The sequence below is a fragment of the Petaurus breviceps genome, unplaced genomic scaffold (assembly GCF_028583685.1).
Source record: "Petaurus breviceps papuanus isolate PSGF00001 unplaced genomic scaffold, PetGlider_PUasm1.0 224, whole genome shotgun sequence".
Lineage (NCBI taxonomy): Eukaryota > Metazoa > Chordata > Mammalia > Diprotodontia > Petauridae > Petaurus > Petaurus breviceps.
In genome coordinates, this window is record NW_027185887.1 from 8,563,219 (window position 1) to 8,582,162 (window position 18,944).

The window sequence follows — 18,944 nt, forward strand, 5'->3', positions numbered from 1 at the left end:
CTCTAATTCAGTCTGTTCACTCAAAATTAAAAGGTACAGAGAGATAGACTACTTACTGATTAAATTTAGACTTCATCAAAGCAATTATCACTCTTCTACTACAGCTACTAATCACACCAATCACATACATACCCAGGATCAAATATAAAATCCTGTGTTGGGCTTTTACAACTCTCTTCACCTGACCCTTTCCTATCTTTCCTGTCTTCTTAGACCCCCCCCCCCTTACCCCACTTCATACTTTTGGAATCCAGTGACATTGGCCTTGTTGTTCCTTGCATTAGACATCTCCCCACTCTGGGCATTTCCATTTGCTCTCCTCCATCCTAGAATGAATCCCCTCTTCATTTATACCTTGTAATTTATCTGTTTCCCTCAAGTTTTAGGTAAAGTTTTCAATGACCTCAGGCCTCCTTAATCTTAGTAACTCTGATTAGTACTTTTTATTTATCCTATGTAAATTTTGTATTTTGTTATTCTCATGTTGTCTCCCCCATTAGACTGAATTTGAGAGCAGATTACTTTTTGTCTTTCTGTGTATCTACAGTGCTTAACACAGTGCCTGGAACATAGTTGGAGCTTAATAAATGTTTATTCACCATTAAGTTCTGAAAATACAAAGAAAGCCAAAAACAGTCCCATTTTTGTGTCATAACTGTATTTGTATTCATGTCTAAATATCTGCCTTATTTAAGTTTCCTGAGGTAAATACTTTGTCTCATTTATCTTTATAGCTCCCTCAGCTGGACACAGCCCAGTGCCTAGTTAGTGCATAGTTAACACGTAGCAAATGTTTCCTGCTTTGCCTTGTCTAGGGCATAGTAGGTATCTAGCAAATTTTATTATAAGATTCATCAAACTCACCATTTGAGCCAAAGTTTTTGACACTTTGAAGTAGCAGTATGCTAAAAGGATCAAAGGAGTTTAAATTCAGTGAAAATGAGATTTGGCCCATGAATTTTAAAGGCCTTTTATAACATCTTGATCCAAGCTAGTGCTGATGATACAGTAACTCGGCATCCAAAACCTTCTTCTATTTCACATGCAGTGAGATGAGCAACCTACAACTTTAGTTCATTACAACAAATGTGTATTAAGTGCTTCCTGTTCACAAGGCTCTCTTCCAGGTATGAGGGAAGCAAAGACCAAAATGAAACAGTCCTTGCCTTTATGGAGTTTGTATTCTACTAGGATGAGACCACAGGCACACAGATAGGTCAATGCAAAATAGTACAAAGTCAATACAAAGAAATTTCAAGAGGGAGTGCATACTAAATGCTTGTTCTTCTCTTCTACTCCCACGCTTCCCCAAAGACCTCCTCCGGTTTTATGCCTAGCAGTGGACCCTTAGTCCTTTTGACCTCAGGGTCAAAGGATGTGGACAGTCTAGTCATTTTATTTACTTAATTTCAAATTGCCTTCATGAATGGTTGGACAATGCTTTAATGGGCCTGGCTTTCCACAACCCCTCCAACACTAACCATTCCAGACTTTGTAATCTTTGCCAGTTTGCTGGATATGAAGTAAAACTTAATAGTTTTTCTTAATGATTTGCATTTCTCTTATTATTAGTGATTTTGAATATTCTTTCATATGATTGATAAATTTGCAGTTCATAATTTGAGAACTATTTGTTCATATCTTTTAATTACCAAACTAGCATTTAAAAAAAATATATCCTAAAGATAGTATTAATCAGTTGAAGATTTTGAATTTAGCATAATACAGTCAAGTCCATGTATTAGGAATAACAGTTTGGCAGCTGTGTAGGGAACTGATCAAAGAGGGGAGAGACTAGATATAGGGAAACCGAATGGAAGCCTATTGCAGTAGTCCAAGCAAGTGGTGGTAAGTGCTCAAACTATGGGGAAGGAGTGGAAATGTGCATGAGAGATGTTGCTGGAGGGTTAGAATTGATAAGACTTGGCAAATGATTGGCTGTAGGAGTTGAGGGAAGTAGCTAGCAGTGTTGAGAAGGAATTTTGAGGCTGTGGATCAGAGCATGTAGAAGGATGTACCATCAACAGAGCTAGGTACTTGGTAGGTGGGGGAAGTAGTTAGTGGGCTAGAGGAGGAGGGCATAGCAAAGGAGACAGAGCAGTCAAGCAGGAGAACCAAGAAAAGACAATGTTCATAGAAGCTAAGGGAGGAAAGATTACCCAGAAGTAGGTGGTGATCAGCAACGTCAAAAATCTGGAGAGAAGTTAGCAACTTGATCTTTAATGTCTGTGCTTACTACACTTTTTCAGTGAGGAAAAAAAAAAGGCAGTAAAAGGCACCTCTGAATCACTTTCTCCAAAAAGCCAATAGGTAATTGCAAACCATCCCTAAAAGTTTCCTAGACATACCTATGAAAATTTCCACCAAAGCCCCATGAGATCCTCTGATTCTTCTGGAGATTTTTTTAATCATCTGATTTATTTCATTACAGATAAGAAAGGAGATATGAAAGAATACTTTGTATAGTTTATTCTTTATTAATTATACTTTTAAGTAATTGATTACTTTTTGAGTTTTTTATTAGAAACCTTTATTCTGTGATGTGTATAACTTTGATCAAATAAAGCACTAAGTCTTTCACCTTTGGTCAGGAACTTAACCCCTAGTCATGCCATTATTTGTATAGGAAAATCAAATCCTTCTCACAGTATCTCTAATAAGGGGGGGAAAACCTTACCCCAAACATAAGGACTCCTTATAGTTTAAGTTCTTAAATTTTTATTAAAGCTATCTATAAGCACATGAAGAAATGCTCTAATTCACTATTGATTAGAGAAATGCAAATCAAAACAACTCTGAGGTACCACATCTCACCAGTTAGATTGGCTAAGATGACAAAACAGGAAAATGACAAATGCTGGAGAGGATGTGGGCAAACTGGAACACTAATGCATTGTTGGTGGAGTTGTGAACTGATCCAGCCTTTCTGGAAAGCAATCTGGAACTATGCCCAAAGGGCTATAAATACTTTCATACCCTTTGATCCAGCAATACCACTCCTAGGGTTATATCCCGAAGAAATCATAGAAATGGGAGAAAGACCCAGATGTACAAAAATGTTTATAGCAGCTCTTTTTGTTGTGGCAAAGAATTGGAAATTAAGGGGGTGTCCATCAATTGGGGAATGGCTGAACAAGTTGTGGTATATGCATGTTATGGAATATTATTGCGCTATAAGAAACGGGGAGCAGGCAGTCTTCATATTTACCTGGAGAGGCTTAAAAGAACTGATGCTGAGTGAGAAGAGTAGAACCAGGAGGAATTTGTACACAATTACAGACACAACGTATGTGTGATGACCAACTTTGATAGACTGGACTCTTCTCAACAATGCAGGGATATAAGTCAATCCCAAAAGACGCATGATGGAGAGAAAAACGTGCATCCAGAGAAAGAACTAGAAAGAACTAAATTTATATCCAGGTGGAAGCAAAATACCTGATCTTTTTCGTTCTCTTATTTGATTTTATGTCCTCTTTACCATTTTTCATTCCAGCTGGTACAATCCATCCTTATAACCTGACCATTGTATAATGTGAAAGTATTTACAGATCCTATACTTGATTATAAGACGCCATGGGGGGGAGGGGAAGGAGGGGGACAAAATGTGAAATTCAAGGAATTGTGGAATTGAATCCTGTAAACTAAAAGGAAACAAACAAATTAATAAATTAAAAATTGAATTTAAAAAAAAAATCCTCACCATCTTAAAAAAGGATGTTTTAAAATTTTTGTGCCAGCAGTTTTGACTTCATCAAAGTCACGAAGCCTCTGATTGCCAGTCTAGTATCCTTATCTCTGTCCCTCATGCCTTTTGGATCACTTCCCAGATTTGAAATTGTCTATTGCTATAGCTGCTGATGAGGTGCCACCTTATCTCTACGGTGCCAAGAGAGATGGGTCTCACAAGACACTTTCATTTTAAATATTTTCTATTAATACTTGACAATGTTAACCTGAACTAGGCATAAGGCTTCATTTCTTCATGGGCATTGCTTTAATGGAATTCTATCTCACAGATAGAGAGATGCAGACATTATATTGATTTCCACAAGGAAGGGAACCTCCATTTCTGAGGCATGGGATTCAGTAATTCAGTCCTTGCTCTCTCCATACAGGACAGGAAGTGGCAGCAAAGCTTATCATCCTTGGCCTGTCCATAGAGATTCAACTGACAAGAAGTCAAGTTCCAGTCTTGGTCTGCCACATAGGGCTATAAGGGGAAATATCAGAAGTTAGCCTTTGGTCTGGCCTCTTCATTTCCTCTCTATTCTTAGAGGACGTTTTCAAACACCATGTCATCTTTGTCACCAAGACACATTATGAATGACATAAAATTGCAAGAAATTTGAAAAAATGGGAGATTAGAAACCTGTACAACATCTTCTCATACATAAGTAAAGCTCTTGGCCTACAGAAGACCTTCCATGAGAAACTATGGGACAGTTAAAAAAAATCAGAGACTCCCTGGGTTTATCAAGGATTTCTTTAAAGATGTTTTAATGCTTAATGTGATATAAATGCTTGTATGTAATCTTTATTCTAATCCAAAACAACATAAGTATTTTGGGAATTTCTATGTGGAGAGCTTTAGTGATTATTAGCTACAGAAGTAGCCAGCATCCAGAGGACAGAATGCAATAGGAGTATGTTGACATGAATAATTTCAGTTTGTTTTAAGCCTCTATTTTATAACTGTTATGGAAATTATTTTTTTTCTGTGACAAGATCAGCACTTGAGTGATATAATTTGTCAATAACACATGTGTCTGCCAACTCTGGTGAACAACTACTAATAAAGTGTGTCTTCAAATTTGGAAGAAAAAACTAAAAAAAAAAGTTCTTAAATTTTTAACAATAATAAATTAAAATCAATTAAGACATCTTGTTTTTGGTTTTGCTTGCTTTCTGAGCCTGAACTTTCTGATTTTGTAGTTGTAGAACCAACACTTTTTCCTGAGCACAAAATGCAGTTGTAAAATCATGCAGGTAAAATTTTTTAGTTACATAAAACACCTCAGTTTTTAAAACAACTGATTTTGTAAAAAAAATTCTTAATAATCCATTACATCTAACATAGAGGGAACATAATTATTCACATTGAATTTGGAAGGGAAAGGCAAAAAAAGGGGAAATTATTTTCATATAATTATATGGCTATGAATGGTAGAACTGGGAAATATAATTTAAGTCTCTTAATTCCCTTTCTACTAGGAATTAATTTAGGTAGCCTTTGAAATTAATCATGTACTGACTAGCAATTGGGAAAGATGCAAAAGTTGACATTTCACCCATTTCGGAGCCCGTTTAACCGAAAAAAAAAAAATTCAAATTAGAGAAATTGTTTTCAAACCTACTAGTAGTGCTATACAATGTAGTGGAGAAGGAGGGTGAGAAGAGATGTTTGTATCTTAATGACTTGAACAAAAAAGTTCAAAAGGAGTTCATTTTATGTAATGAATTGAAGCCTAATAGTTCCCCATGCATATTGAGAGAAAAGAAAATTAGTAGGGGTGTTGTGTGTGTGTGTGTGTGTGTGTGTGTGTGTGACTCTTAGTTTTTCTTTTTCTCCATAATATTGTAGGATATAATAATATCTAATCAGATTTAAGGCATTTTGGGTGGACCCTCAGGGGTCCACCTTTTGGGAGGTCACAGAATGAGTCAGAGAGCATGAGAAGATAGGGTAGATTGAGGTCTGTGCTAATGGGTGGGGGTAGGGGGTTACCCGCATCCAAGAGGTCACTGATCTATTGAAGAACATTTCTAAAAGTGCTGTTGAGTAAATTTGCATTTTCTTAGAAGATAACTAGATTAAAACAGTATGAAATTGATTCTGCAGACTGCTTGTCTTTGAATTAGCTGGCTGAAATGTTGCTGCTTTAGAAACATAATTAGGACTAGTTTAGCTAAGAAAAATACTTCAAACTGCCATTGAAACTTACTCAGTAGTAACCAGTAATAAAGTTCAGTAACATTCGCCAATCTTATAATCTCGCATTTTTTTAGTTCATTGTTTAATAAAGAAATTCATACGGTGATTACTTTTTTTCATTTATTTTTTAATTAATTTGTTTATTTACTTTTAGTTTACAGGATTCAATTCCACAATTCCTTGAGTTTGAAATTTTTCTCTCCCTCCATCCCTTCACACACACTCCCCCCCCATGGCAGCATGTAGTCAAGTATAGGGTCTGTAAACACTTTCACATTATACATTAGGTTATAAAGACAGATCGTATCAGATGGAATGAAAAATGGTAAAGAGGACATAAAACCAAACAAGAAAAGGAAAAAGATCAGGTATTTTGCTTCCATCTGGATATAAACTCAGTTCTTTCTGGTTCTTTCTCTGGATGCACACATTTCTCTCCATAATGAGTCTTTTGGGATTGACTTATATCACTGCATTGCTGAGAAGAGTCCAGTCTATCAGAGTTGGTCATCACACATACGTTGTGTCTGTAATTGTGTACAAACTTCTCCTGGTTCTACTCTTTTCACTCAGCATCAGTTCGTATAAGCCTCTCCAGGTAAATATGAAGTCCATCTGCTCCTCGTTTCTTATAGCACAATGGTATTCCATAACATGCATATACCACAACTTGTTCAGCCATTCCCCAGTTGATGGGCACCCCCTTAATTTCCAATTATTTGCCACAACAAAAAGAGCTTCTATAAACATTTTTGTACATATGGGTCTTTCTCCCACTTCTATGATCTCTTTGGGATATAATCCTAGAAGTGGCATTGCTGGGTCAAAGGATATGAAAGTATTTATAGCCCTTTGGGCATAATTCCAGATTGTTCTCCAGAAAGGCTGGATCGGTTCACAACTCCACCAGCAATGCATTAGTGTTCCAATTTGCCCACATCCTCTCCAGCATTTGTCATTTTCCTGTTTTGTCATCTTAGCCAATCTGACTGGTGAGATGTGGTACCTCAGAGTTGTTTTGATTTGCATTTCTCTAATCAATAGTGATTTAGAGCATTTCTTCATGTGCTTATAGATATCTTTAATTTCTTTCTCTGAAAATTGCCTGTTCATATCCTTTGATCATTTATCAACTGGGGAATGATTTGTATTCTTATAAATTTGACTCAGTTCTCTGTATATTTTAGAAATGAGGCCTTTGTCAGAGACATAGGTTGTAAAGATTCTTTCCCAATTTCCCACCTCCCTCTTAATCTTGCCATTTTACATTTTATAATGTTCTCTAATTCTTGTTTAGTCATAAAGTCTTTCCCTCTTCACAAATCTGACAGGTAAACTATTCCTTGTTTTCTGAGACTGCTTACAGTATCAACCTTTATACCTAGATTATGCACCCATTTAGACTTGATTTTGGTATATGGTGTTAGATAATGGTCTATGCCCGGTTTCTGCCATACTATATTTCAGTTTTCCCAGCAGTTTTTGTCAAATAGTGAGTTCTTATCCCAAAAACTAGGGTCTGGAGGTTTATCAAACAATACATTACTGTAGTCATTGTCTTCTGAATCTCGTGTGCCTAATCTATTTCATTGATCCACTCCTCTGTTCCTCAGCCAGTACCAAGTAGTTTTGATGACTGCTGCTTTATAATACAGATTGAAATCTGGTAGAGCTACTCCACCTTCCCTAGCATTTCTTTTCATTAATTCCCTTGATATTCTGGACTGTTTATTCTTCCAAATGAATTTTGTTACTATTTTTTCTAGCTCTATAAAGTAATTTTTTGGTAAATTGATTGGTATGGCACTAAATATATAATTTAATTTAGATAAAATTGTCATTTTTATTATATTAGCTCGACCTAGCCACGAGCAATTGATATTTTTCCAATTAGTTAGATCTGACTTTATTTGTGTGAAAAGTGTTTTCTAGTTGTGGTCATATAGGTCCTGGGTTTGTTTTGGCAGGTAGATTCCCAAATATTTTATGTCTACAGTAACTTTAAATGGTATTTCTCTTTCTATCTCTTGCTGTTGAATTTCATTGTAAATATATAGGAATGCCGAGGATTTATGTGGGTTTATTTTATATCCTGCAACTTTGCCAAATTTATTTATTGTCTCAAGCAGTTTTTTACTTGATTCTCTAGGATTCTCTAAGTGTATCATCATATCATCTGCAAAGAGTGATAGCTTGGTGTCTTCTTAGCCTAATTTGATTCCTTTGATTTCTTTTTCTTCTCTAATTGCTACTGCTAACATTTCTAGTACCAGATTGAATAAGAGGGGTGATAGTGGACACCCTTGTTTCACCCCTGATCTTATGAGAAATGCTTCTAGCTTCTCCCCATTACATATAATACTTGCTGATGGCTTTAAATAGATGCTATCTATTATTTTAAGGAAGGCTCCATTTATTCCTATACTTTCTAATGTTTTTAATAGGAATGGATGTTGTATTTTGTCAAAAGCCTTTTCTGCATCTATTGAGATGATCATGTGGTTTCTGCTAGGTTTATTGTTGATATGATCAATTATACTGATGGTTTTCCTAATATTAAACCATCCTTGCATTCCTGTAATAAATCCTACTGGATCAAAGTGTATTATTCTTGAGATAAGTTGCTGTAGTCTTTTTGCTAATATTTAAAATTTTGGCATCTATATTCATGAGGGAGATTGGTCTATAATTTTCTTTCTCTGTTTTGTCTCTTCCCGATTTAGGTATCAGTACCGTATTAGTGTCATAAAAAGAATTTGTTAGGACTCCTTCTTCACTAATTTTCCCAAATAGTTTGTAGAGTATTGGAATCAATTGTTCTTTAAATGTTTGATAGAATTAACTAGTAAATTTATCTGGCCCTGGAGATTTTTTCCTAGGGAGTTGACTGATGGCTTGTTCAATTTCTTTTTCTGATATGGGATTATTTAAGTAATTTACTTCCTCTTCAGTTAATCTGGGCAACTTATATTTTTGTAAATATTCATCCATTTCCCTAAGATTGTCAAATTTATGTGTATACAATTGGGAACAATAATTCCTAATTATTGTTTTGATTTCCTCTTCATTGGAGTTAAATTCACCCTTTTCATTTTTGATACTCATAATTTGGTTTTCTTCTTTTATTTTATCACATTGACTAAGGGTCTATAAATTTTAGTTTTTCATAAAACCAGCTCTTAGTTTTATTTATTAATTCAATAGTTTTATTAATTTCAATTTCATTAATCTCTCCTTTGGTTTTCAATATTTCTAATTTAGTATTTAATTGGGGATTTTGAATTTGTTCTTTTTCTAGGTTTTTCAATTGTATGCCCAATTCATTGACCTCCCTTTTCTCTAATTTAATCATGTATGCACTCAGGGATATAAAACTTCCCCTCAGAACTGCCTCTAATGCATCCCACAATTTTTGGTATGTTGTCTCATTATTATCATTCTCTTGAATGAAATTACTGATTGTTTCTATAATTTCTTGTTTGACCCACTCATTCTTTAGGATTAAATTGTTTAATTTCCAATTAGTTTTTAGTCTGTCTTTCCCTGGCCCTTTATTGCATGTAATTTTTATTGCATCATGATCTGAGAAGGATGCATTTAATATTTCTGCCTTACTGCGTAGAATTGTGAGGTTTTTATGCCCTAGAACGTGATCAATTTTTGAGTATGTGCCATGAACCGCTGAGAAGAAAGTATATTCCTTTTAATCCCCATTCAGTTTTCTCCAGAGATCTATCATACCTATCCTCTCTAAAATTCTGTTCACCTCCTTAACTTCTTTCTTGTTTATTTTGAGGTTGGATTTATCAAATTCAGAGAGGGGGAGATTAAGGTCTCCCACTAGTATGATTTTGCTATCTTTTTCTTCCTCTAATTCCTTTACCTTCTCTAGGAATTTGGATGCTATACCACTTGGTGCATATATGTTAAGTAATGATATTGCTTCATTCTCCATGGTGCCTTTTAACAGGATATAGTTTCCTTCCTTATCTCTTTTAATTAGGTCATTTTTTGCTTTTGCTTTAGCTGAGATAAGGATTGCTACCCCTGCTTTTTTTACTTTAGCTGAGGCATGCTATATTTAACTCCAGCCTTTTATCTTTACCTTGTGTGTATCCCTCTGTTTCAGATGTGTTTCTTGTAAACAGCATATTGTAGGATTATGATTTCTAATCCATTCTGCAATCTGTCTCCGTTTTATGGGAGAGTTCATTCCATTCACATTTACAATTATGATTGTTATCTGTTTCTTTCCCTCCATTCTATTCCGTCCCCTGTTAATGCTCATATTTTTCCCCCTTCTCCCTTCCTCCCCTTAATAGTTTTCCTTTTGACCACCACCTCCCTCGGTATTCCCTTATCAGCCCCCTCCCTTTTCCTCCCCTTTCCCCTTAGTTCTTCCCTCCCTACTAAGCACTCCCCCCCCCCTTTCGTAGCCCTTTCCCCCTCCTACTGCCTGTAGGATATTTTTATACTTAATGAGTTATGTTATTTCTTCTTCACACCAAAAGTGACAGGAACAAATCTCATTACGAAGCTCCTCTCCCTCCCCTCTTTCCCTCTAAAATGATACTTTTTGCGTTTCTTCTCCATAGAGTCCTGTGCTTAACTGGTTGTTATTTCCTCCTTGCACCAGAACCAGTGAGGGGAAAGCTCACAAGATTCTCATCTCCCTCTCTTCTTTTCCTCTGCTATACAGTTTTTATGCCCCTTTATGTGGCATAATTTACCCTTTTCCACTTCATTCATTCCTCTTCTTCCATTGCAGTCCCTTTGTAGCCCTTAATAAGTTTTTTTTTAATCGTCATTTTGTGTATTTTATACTCATACCCTCTACTTGTCTATAACCAGTTTGCTCTTATTAAATAGCAGGGTGTTTGTGTGTGTGTGTGTGTGTTTTCCTTGTTTACCTTTCTATGTCACTGTTGCATCTTGTATTTGGAGGTTGAATTTTCCATTGAGTTCTGGCTTTTTCATCAGGACGGTCTGGAACTCTGTTATATCGTTGAATGACCATCCGTTTGCCTGGAAGAATATGCTCAGTCTCGCTGGGTAGGTGATCCTTGGTTGTTACCTGAGCTCTTTTGCCTTCCAGAAAATTGTTTTCCACTGCCTCTGATCTTTCAGTGTAGAGGCTGCCAAATCCTGTGCAATCCTCACTGTGGACCTTCGATATTTGAATTGTTTCTTTCTGGCCGCTTGAAGTATTTTGTCTTTTACCTGGTAGTAAGTTTTGGCCACAACATTTTGAGGACTTTTCAGTTTGGGATCCCTTTCAGCAGGTGTCTGGTGGATTCTCTCAATTTCTATTTTATCCTCAGGTTCTAGTATCTCAGGGCAATTTTCCTTAATGAGCTCTTGAAGAATGTTTTCCAGGCTTATTTTTTCATCATGATTTTCTGGTAGGCCTATGATTCTCAGATTTTCTCCCCTGGATCTGTTTTCTAGGTCAGTTATTTTTCCATTGAGGTATTTTACCTCTTTTTCTAATTTTTCATTCTTGTTGTTTTGTTTGACTAATTTCTGATTCCTCATAGTTATTTGTTTCACTTTGGTTGATTCTAGTTTTTAGCAAATCATTTTCCTTGGTTAATTTTTGGAGCTCCTTTTCCATATCATACACTTTTCTTTTTAGAGAGATGTTTTCTTCATTATAATGTTTTTCTAATTCTGCAATTTTGGTTTTGAGAGAATTATTCATTTTGTCTTCTATCTCTCTCATTTGGTTTTCAAAGTTCCTTTTGATCTCATCTAGGAGAGCTTTCTGTCCTTGGGCCCCTTCCCTGTTGATGTTTCAGCTGTGGGTGAGGAGTCCACACTGTCTCCCTCTGAGTTTGTTTCCTCCCTCCTAGGATAGTAGGACTCCAGAGTCTTTGTAGTGTGCTTTCTACCCATTTTGAGACAGGGCCCTAGCCACGCCCTTCCTCTAGGGATCCCAAGCCTTTACTGTAGAGGGTTTTGCCCTGGGGCAAGAGTTACTATGTTTTCAGAGTGGGTGGTGGTGGAGCAGGGGAGGTTCACTCTGTCATCCTTGTCTTTGGAGGCCCTGATAGGGGCTTTTTTTTTTTTTAATTTCTGGGCTATGAAGTGGTAGCCCCAGGAGTGTTTGCTGTCCAGGACAGGGGCCCCTGTATTTGTTTCTTACCTTTCTCTTTCCAGTCCCAGACCTTTGGTGATAGGCCTGGTAGTGGCCCTTGTGGTTGGTGGGACGACTTGCCCTCACAGTTGATCAGGCCTCTTCCAGCCCTGCACCCTCTGGGCCTGGGTCTGTGGGCTGTATCCTCCAGGTCTGCCTCAAGGTGATTACTTTTAATAACCCCCTAAGGAAATGCTAACTTTCTGATTAAATTCCTTAGCAGTTTAAGTCACTAGTTAGTGACAACTTGAAACTGTATATTTTTGATCAGGTGGTTGGCAGATCTTTATATGGTAATCAAATAGCACTTTTTGGCTGATGTTGAAGTGAATGAATTTGTGGTGGCGTTCTAGAAGTAAGAAAACAAATTTCTTTTCTTTTGCCAGGGGCCAGCTAATCTATGTTGTTTAGCTGCTACCAGATCCACTTAATTATTATTCATTTTCAAATCTAAAAGCTTCTAGAATGAAGTCATTATGTTCCCTGGGGTTACCCTGTCTCTTATTGTCCGTCATGTTGAAATCTGACCCATCCTCCAGGACCCAACTGAAATGCTCCTTTCTGTGATGCCTTGCCTATTCACTACAAGCAAAAAATGGTGTTTTCCCTTCTCTTAAGGTTTCTGTATGTCTCTTTTGTGACACTCATTACATACTATTTTTAACATATTAATTTGTATTCCTGTCTTTTGAGTTCCTTGAAGGCAGACATTCATCCTTCTTTGTGTTTGTATCTTCCACAGCATAGGTTAATAGCTAACACACCTGTAGTGTTTTAAGGTTTGCAAAGCACTTTCCATATATTATCTCATTTGGTCCTCACAGCAACCCTATAAGATAGGTGTTATCATTATCCCCATTTTATACATGAGGTAACTGAGGCTGACAGAGATTTTTACTTGCCTAGGGTTAAACAGCTATTAAGTATCTGAGGCAAAATTAATTTAAAATAATGTCTCACACATATATACAATTATCCATTCTATGTAATGCTTGTTAGGGGCACAGCACCCCTGCAGTCTGGAAAATCTACATAAAACTTTTTGACCCTTCATACCAAAGAATTCCTTTTTCTTTTATGGGGTGTTTACAGTTCCTTATTATAAAATGTGTGTTGGTATTATACAATACTCTACATATATTTTATGTAATTCTGAGTTCCTTAACTTTTTTTGTGTTGTCTACTGGTCTTCTCATGTCCTCTGCGGCTTTCACAAAATTCCCATTTAATTTCTTATGCTGATAATACATGAAACTGCGATGGGAAAAGTCACAATGTGGAAGGAATAACTGCATCTGTTAAATTCATTAAATATCCAGTCCTTTAAAACAGCAGTTAATTTGCTAAGCCTTTAAGTATCAGGTAAATAATTATTTTTCCAGTTTATTGTTTGTGTGGCCATCAAGGGATGTCATGTCAAGGTTATTTGTGGTCATGTGAAGGAAGGTATGGAATATATTTTCTAAATTGATAAAAGAGTTTGATAGTAGCTTCCAGGCTGCAAAGAATCCATTTTATATAAAAAGGCTACAGCAGGGCCTTGTGTCTGCTAAGTAGTAATCTCACTTGTCCATGTGTCTTCACTTCCTGCCCTATAAATAACTCAATTATACTGGTACATTTTGAGTGCTTTTAATAAATGTCAAATGTTTCTGGGAACAAATAAACAGTTGCCTTCTCATTTCATCAAAAGTTGAAATGCTTTCAACTAATAAAAGGATATCTTGTTGTGACAGATGCTACAACTATTGCCATTTTTACTTCTAGTATTGCATGTTGTAATTACAGTGTTAACATTTACATTGTTTATTGCAGTTTATCATAATAAATTACATTATTTATTCATTTGAGATAATGTAAAATAGAGATACATATTAAAATTAATAATACTGCTAAAATATATAGCTGACAATATAAATACGTCTTGTTAGCCAAACACTTGTGCTAAGAAACAAACTTATGATGGTGCAAATTCACTATGGCACCTAATGCCATACATGCTATTGATTTTTTAAGTTTGCACATTAAAATTACTTTCTATGCCATAAAAGGAACTATAGTGAGAATACAGGAGGCCCAGAGCATTCCCTTCTTTCTCCAAAAATAAAATAAAACAAACTGTCATGTTTGTCATTAGGTATTAAGCTGTTTATCTTTTCTAGTCAGATTATATCATTTCAAGGTTCTGTAACTCTTAAGCTTCAGGCCAGCCAACCATGAATTGTTGAAAAAAACAGCCCTGCATTTGTGCTGTGAACATCAAATCTGTTACATAAAAAGATAGGTTATAACTTTTTTTCATTTCCAAGTATGCATAGGATCCTCTGTCTCACTTTAACTAGTTTTCCCAAATGCCTGTATGTGACAAAGAACTCCAGTTTTAACAGTCTTTAAAGCTTATAATTTAGAATGCATTCCCAAATTCATAACGACTACCAGAGAGGAAGGAGGTTCCAGCACCTCATGAGGAGTCTTACTTCTTCCTTTAAAACACATGTTGTCCATTGTATATAAAAATGATTAATCCACATCATTTGGGTGTGCATTTTCAGTTATTTTATACACACACACAAATACACCCTTCCCATTCACCCCTCTGATGGTGGATTTCCTTTAATCCAGACACATTCTTTCACCAAGTCCTCCTGATATGTTGTGACACTTATCTGACTGTTATTAGAATAGTGGTATATGACCATAGAATAGACTAAAACTCAAATTTCTTACTGGTAATTCTAGTGTGCATTGCCTTGATGGTTTAAGCATTCTTGGTATCATAGATTTTTATTACATCCATGTACGTCCTACACTGATGCTTTAGTGTAGTGTGAAGATTCTCCTGGATGCTTGCCATAAGCTCTGCCAGCTGGAAAGACTCTAGAATGGACCTGGTCATGTATTATTATTCAGTGACCAACTTCTTTGCATTGGAAAAGCTCTTCCATAGGTTGACTAAAGAATGACAAATCTTTTTAGCACAGAAATTCTCCAGGATAGACCAACTGCTAGATGGTTTGTGATCAGCATAGCTGAAGGAAAGGAGTACCCTCACTGTTTCAAATCACAGATTTTGGAGTATTGTTAGGACTAATATAATATTCTTTCTTCTTAATTCACAGATTTTTAAAGTAACTGTATATTCAAAAGTACAGCTTCTGTGATGCAGTATTTTGAATGCACACCTGTAATCTCACTCATTTTTTTTTAATACATTTACAGAGGCCACAAGCGTAAGCTGAATGAGGATGATGCTGCCAGTGAATCTAGTAAAGAGTCCAGTAATGAAGATGAGGAAGGAAGCAGCTCCGAGGCAGATGAAATGGCAGCTGCACTTGAAGCTGAATTGAATGACTTCATGTGACATCTGGAAGGGTGGAGGATTTGTAATTATGTTTTATTTCTTGTAACAGATCACAGACTTCAAATGAGCCCCATATGGTAGCACTCAGTTATTTTTTTTCTCCCTCAAAGCCAGTATGTATATTTTGTAAATCAACACAAAAAGGCGACACATTATTTTACACAATCAAAAATAGGTGTTTTTAAGGTGTTTTACTACAGTCAAAGTATACTTTTTTAAATAGCAAAAGTGTTAAAAGGGGAATTAGTGTGCAATGCCAAAGAAGTGTTGAATTTTACAGAATATATAGTAGTAGGAGGGTTTGTGATTTATTGACACATTGCAGGGTTTTTTGTTTTGTTTTTTTTAATACCACAGCACATGATTTGGGGTAAAAGATTTCAGGGGAACAGACAAGATAAGAGGAATGATGTAGCAAGAATCTGATGATCTAGTCATGCTTTTTCACAGCTGAAGCTATCAAAAATATTAAAAGGATTTTAAAATGCAAAACAATTTATATTTGTATAGAAACTGAAAATATGATATGCAGGCTTCATGAACTCTGCACTTGACATCCACGTCACTTGCTTCTGAAAGAATACATAATGATCAAATTTCCTATTTTTTAAGTTACTTTCTGAAATAGTTGGGCTGTTTAGAAGACTATTGTTTAGATTTTAAACTTTGCTTCTGTGTAACCTGGAATTTTAGCACAGTGTATGATGCTCTGCCATCCTGTACTGCCATAAGGAACATATTCATGCATTTGTTTTCTTCATAAAAGGAATGAGTGCTAGTTTATCTTAGATAGGATTTTATTTCTTTGGCTGAGAGATCTGATGTAAAGTTTTTGTATATTCTATTTCATATTTGACCCACCAAACAGATTTTTCTTTCATTTAATAAAGATCCATTTTGTAAATTCCTTTCTCTTTTGTGAATTCAAGTAGTGTGTGCATTTTATGAAGTTCCTTTGATTAGATACAATGCATTTTACAATGCTGTTACTTCAGAACTAGCTTTATTTAGAATAATCTATTTTTCGCTAAAGACTTTTCTTGCTCTATGTAGATGTCATTTTATTTTGTTTTGGTCACAAAGCTAATACAGATAATTAAACAATACTTAACTGAAAAAGTTTTAAAGTTATCAAAAATTGTTTTATTAAAATTTCACAGTCTTCTACTTATTTTTCAATGGGGAGTTTACCACAAGATATTAAAAAGTTGCAGAGGATGATTCATAATTGGATTTCTGAAAGTACCTAAAGATGTTGGAAATAGGATAAAAGTGAGAAATTTTAAGGAGTTTTTAATGGTTCTTCTGAACTTTAGAGAGAAGAGTAAGATGCTACAAGTGTTGCCTGATAATCACAACACTTTTTTTTCAAAATCTATACAAATATCTTCCATATGTTATGCTTTACTAGTTTTAGCAAACAAAACTTCAAATTTTTTTGTTGTTTGCTCCATACAGTTTTCTTGATGATAAGCATTATCCTTAGCTACGCGTGAGATAAAATTGACTAATAGGTATTCCAACCAAGACTGGAAAATCCTGCTACAAGTCTTTTCAGCCCTATCACACATTTCTTAACTTATTGAGTGACCCTGAGTTGTTCAGGCAGTCTTGGCTTATTTATTTCTTTGAATATCCTTTTCCATTTTTTGGATCCACTACAAAATTTCAGTGTATACCACTAAGATATTTTTGAGTAATACTTTCCCAAAAGTTGAAAACAGTGTCATACTTCATATTTACTCAAAAATGTATGAGAGTATTTTACCTGTTGTCCTCAGTCTAAATTGTAGATAAGCTTGAATGGAAGAAGGATTGGTGGGAGCTGGTAAACGAATTAAAGTGGCAGGACCAGGGTTTAAACCTGGGTCCTCTAACTCCAAATCTAGAGCTAGATTATTCCCCCCCAATCCATCCATCTGCATTAATGAGGTTAAAAACCCATTAAAGTCTTAAATGAGTTTTTTGTTTCAATTTATTTGATGGAATGGCTTGTTTTAGAGTCTAGAACCAGATGTTTATACACTTTGGCCCAATGGAGGTAATTTTGAATGATGATCATCTGGTACTTGTTGGATTTATTTGCCCAAGGTCATCAATGTTAATGGCTGTCTTCCAACTGCGTTTGAAACATAGAAGGCCAAGTCAATAAATTAGCCTTGAAGTAGTCTTTGGAATTGGGGGAGATCAGAGTTTGAAAATGTGTTGAAAATATCATAGTTCAGTTTCTTAGAGACTTTTTTATTACTGTTCTGCCCACCACTTCACAGAAAGCATTGTCTTGGCATCAGTTGCAGAGCAGATTTCCTTTCTGTCTGTTTTCTCGGGTAACTGGCTTACTTCAGGATAGGAGATCTCCTTGGAAATAAAATGAAAGGCTACTTTAAAACAACTTTTTAAAAAAAACTATGACAATTAAAAAACAATGCCAAATAGATCTTGATACTTTTCATTAAACAGTGGTCTAGAATCTGTAAACAGTACCAAAACATAGTGAAAGTCTTAATCTCATTAAATAAATTATTGCTATTTCTTTGTTTTATGCTCTTTTACCATAGAAGCAATGGAATGTACATCTGGTTTTCAAAGCACGTTAAAAGATTTTTCATTCAAATAAGTAGGAACAAAACAAAATCCACCTAAGGCTGAAATGGTTCTATGATCAAATTAAGAGAACTACCCCCTCATTAGTGGGGAAATACCCAATTCTGGATTTGGTGTCAGAAAGCCAGGGTTCAAATGCTAGACTTGGAATTTAATCCCTGAGTGATCTCAGCCATGTCACATTTCTAGGCCATAATTTCCTCTCTTGTAAAATGAGATTGGATCTCTAAAGAAAAAGTATGTTATGTTCCTGACTGAGAGGTGATGGACTAAGGGTACAAAAATAGATAGCTTGATTGATTGATTTGAACATGTCTACATAGGGATTTGTTTTGCTTGACTATGCATATTCGTTACAAGAGTTTTGTTTTTCTTTTTCAATGAGGGAGGAACGATTTTGATTGGGGGGGGAGGGGATGGAGTGGAGGGAACTAAGTTTTTAAAAAATGCTGGGAGTCACAGAATCTGAGGTCAAGTTCCAGCTCTGCCATTCTACTACCTGTATGACCTTGGCTGAGTCCCCTGACTTCTCCAGGCTTCAGTTTTCTTATTTGTAAAATAAGAAGCTAGGACTAGCTCTAAATCTATGATTCCATGACAAATCCCTTTCTGCTCTGACTCTGTGATCCCCCTCCTGTTATAGATTACAACCTCTCCATGGACTCTCATTCTAAGCGATTCTTGTCCATGCCTTTCTGTAAGTCCTCCTCATAAGACTCATTCTGTGTACTTGAAGGTACATTTTATGGGTGCCATTGAAGCATAACCTGTCTTTCTCTAACTTATCACACAACAAACTCACCTTCTTTTCCAGCCGTACATGTTCTAATAATGTCTTGTGGTAATTTCAACCATGAATCATTGTTGCTAATATGTCACAGTCCAGTTTTGCCCTCTCTGTGATTTTC

General features: G+C 35.8%; 1 protein-coding gene across 2 annotated transcripts in view; it reads left to right on the forward strand.

The window, feature by feature from the left end:
- The window catches only part of CTDP1 (CTD phosphatase subunit 1), a 188,535-nt gene extending 171,984 nt beyond the window's left edge, over positions 1-16,551 (forward strand). For both annotated transcript variants that reach the window (XM_069095009.1, XM_069095011.1), the window contains one exon: positions 15,291-16,551. In XM_069095009.1, coding sequence (XP_068951110.1) covers positions 15,291-15,432 — 142 coding nt within the window. In that variant the 3' untranslated portion in view covers positions 15,433-16,551. The remainder of the gene's footprint in view (positions 1-15,290) is intronic.
- The last annotated feature ends 2,393 nt before the right edge of the window (positions 16,552-18,944 follow it).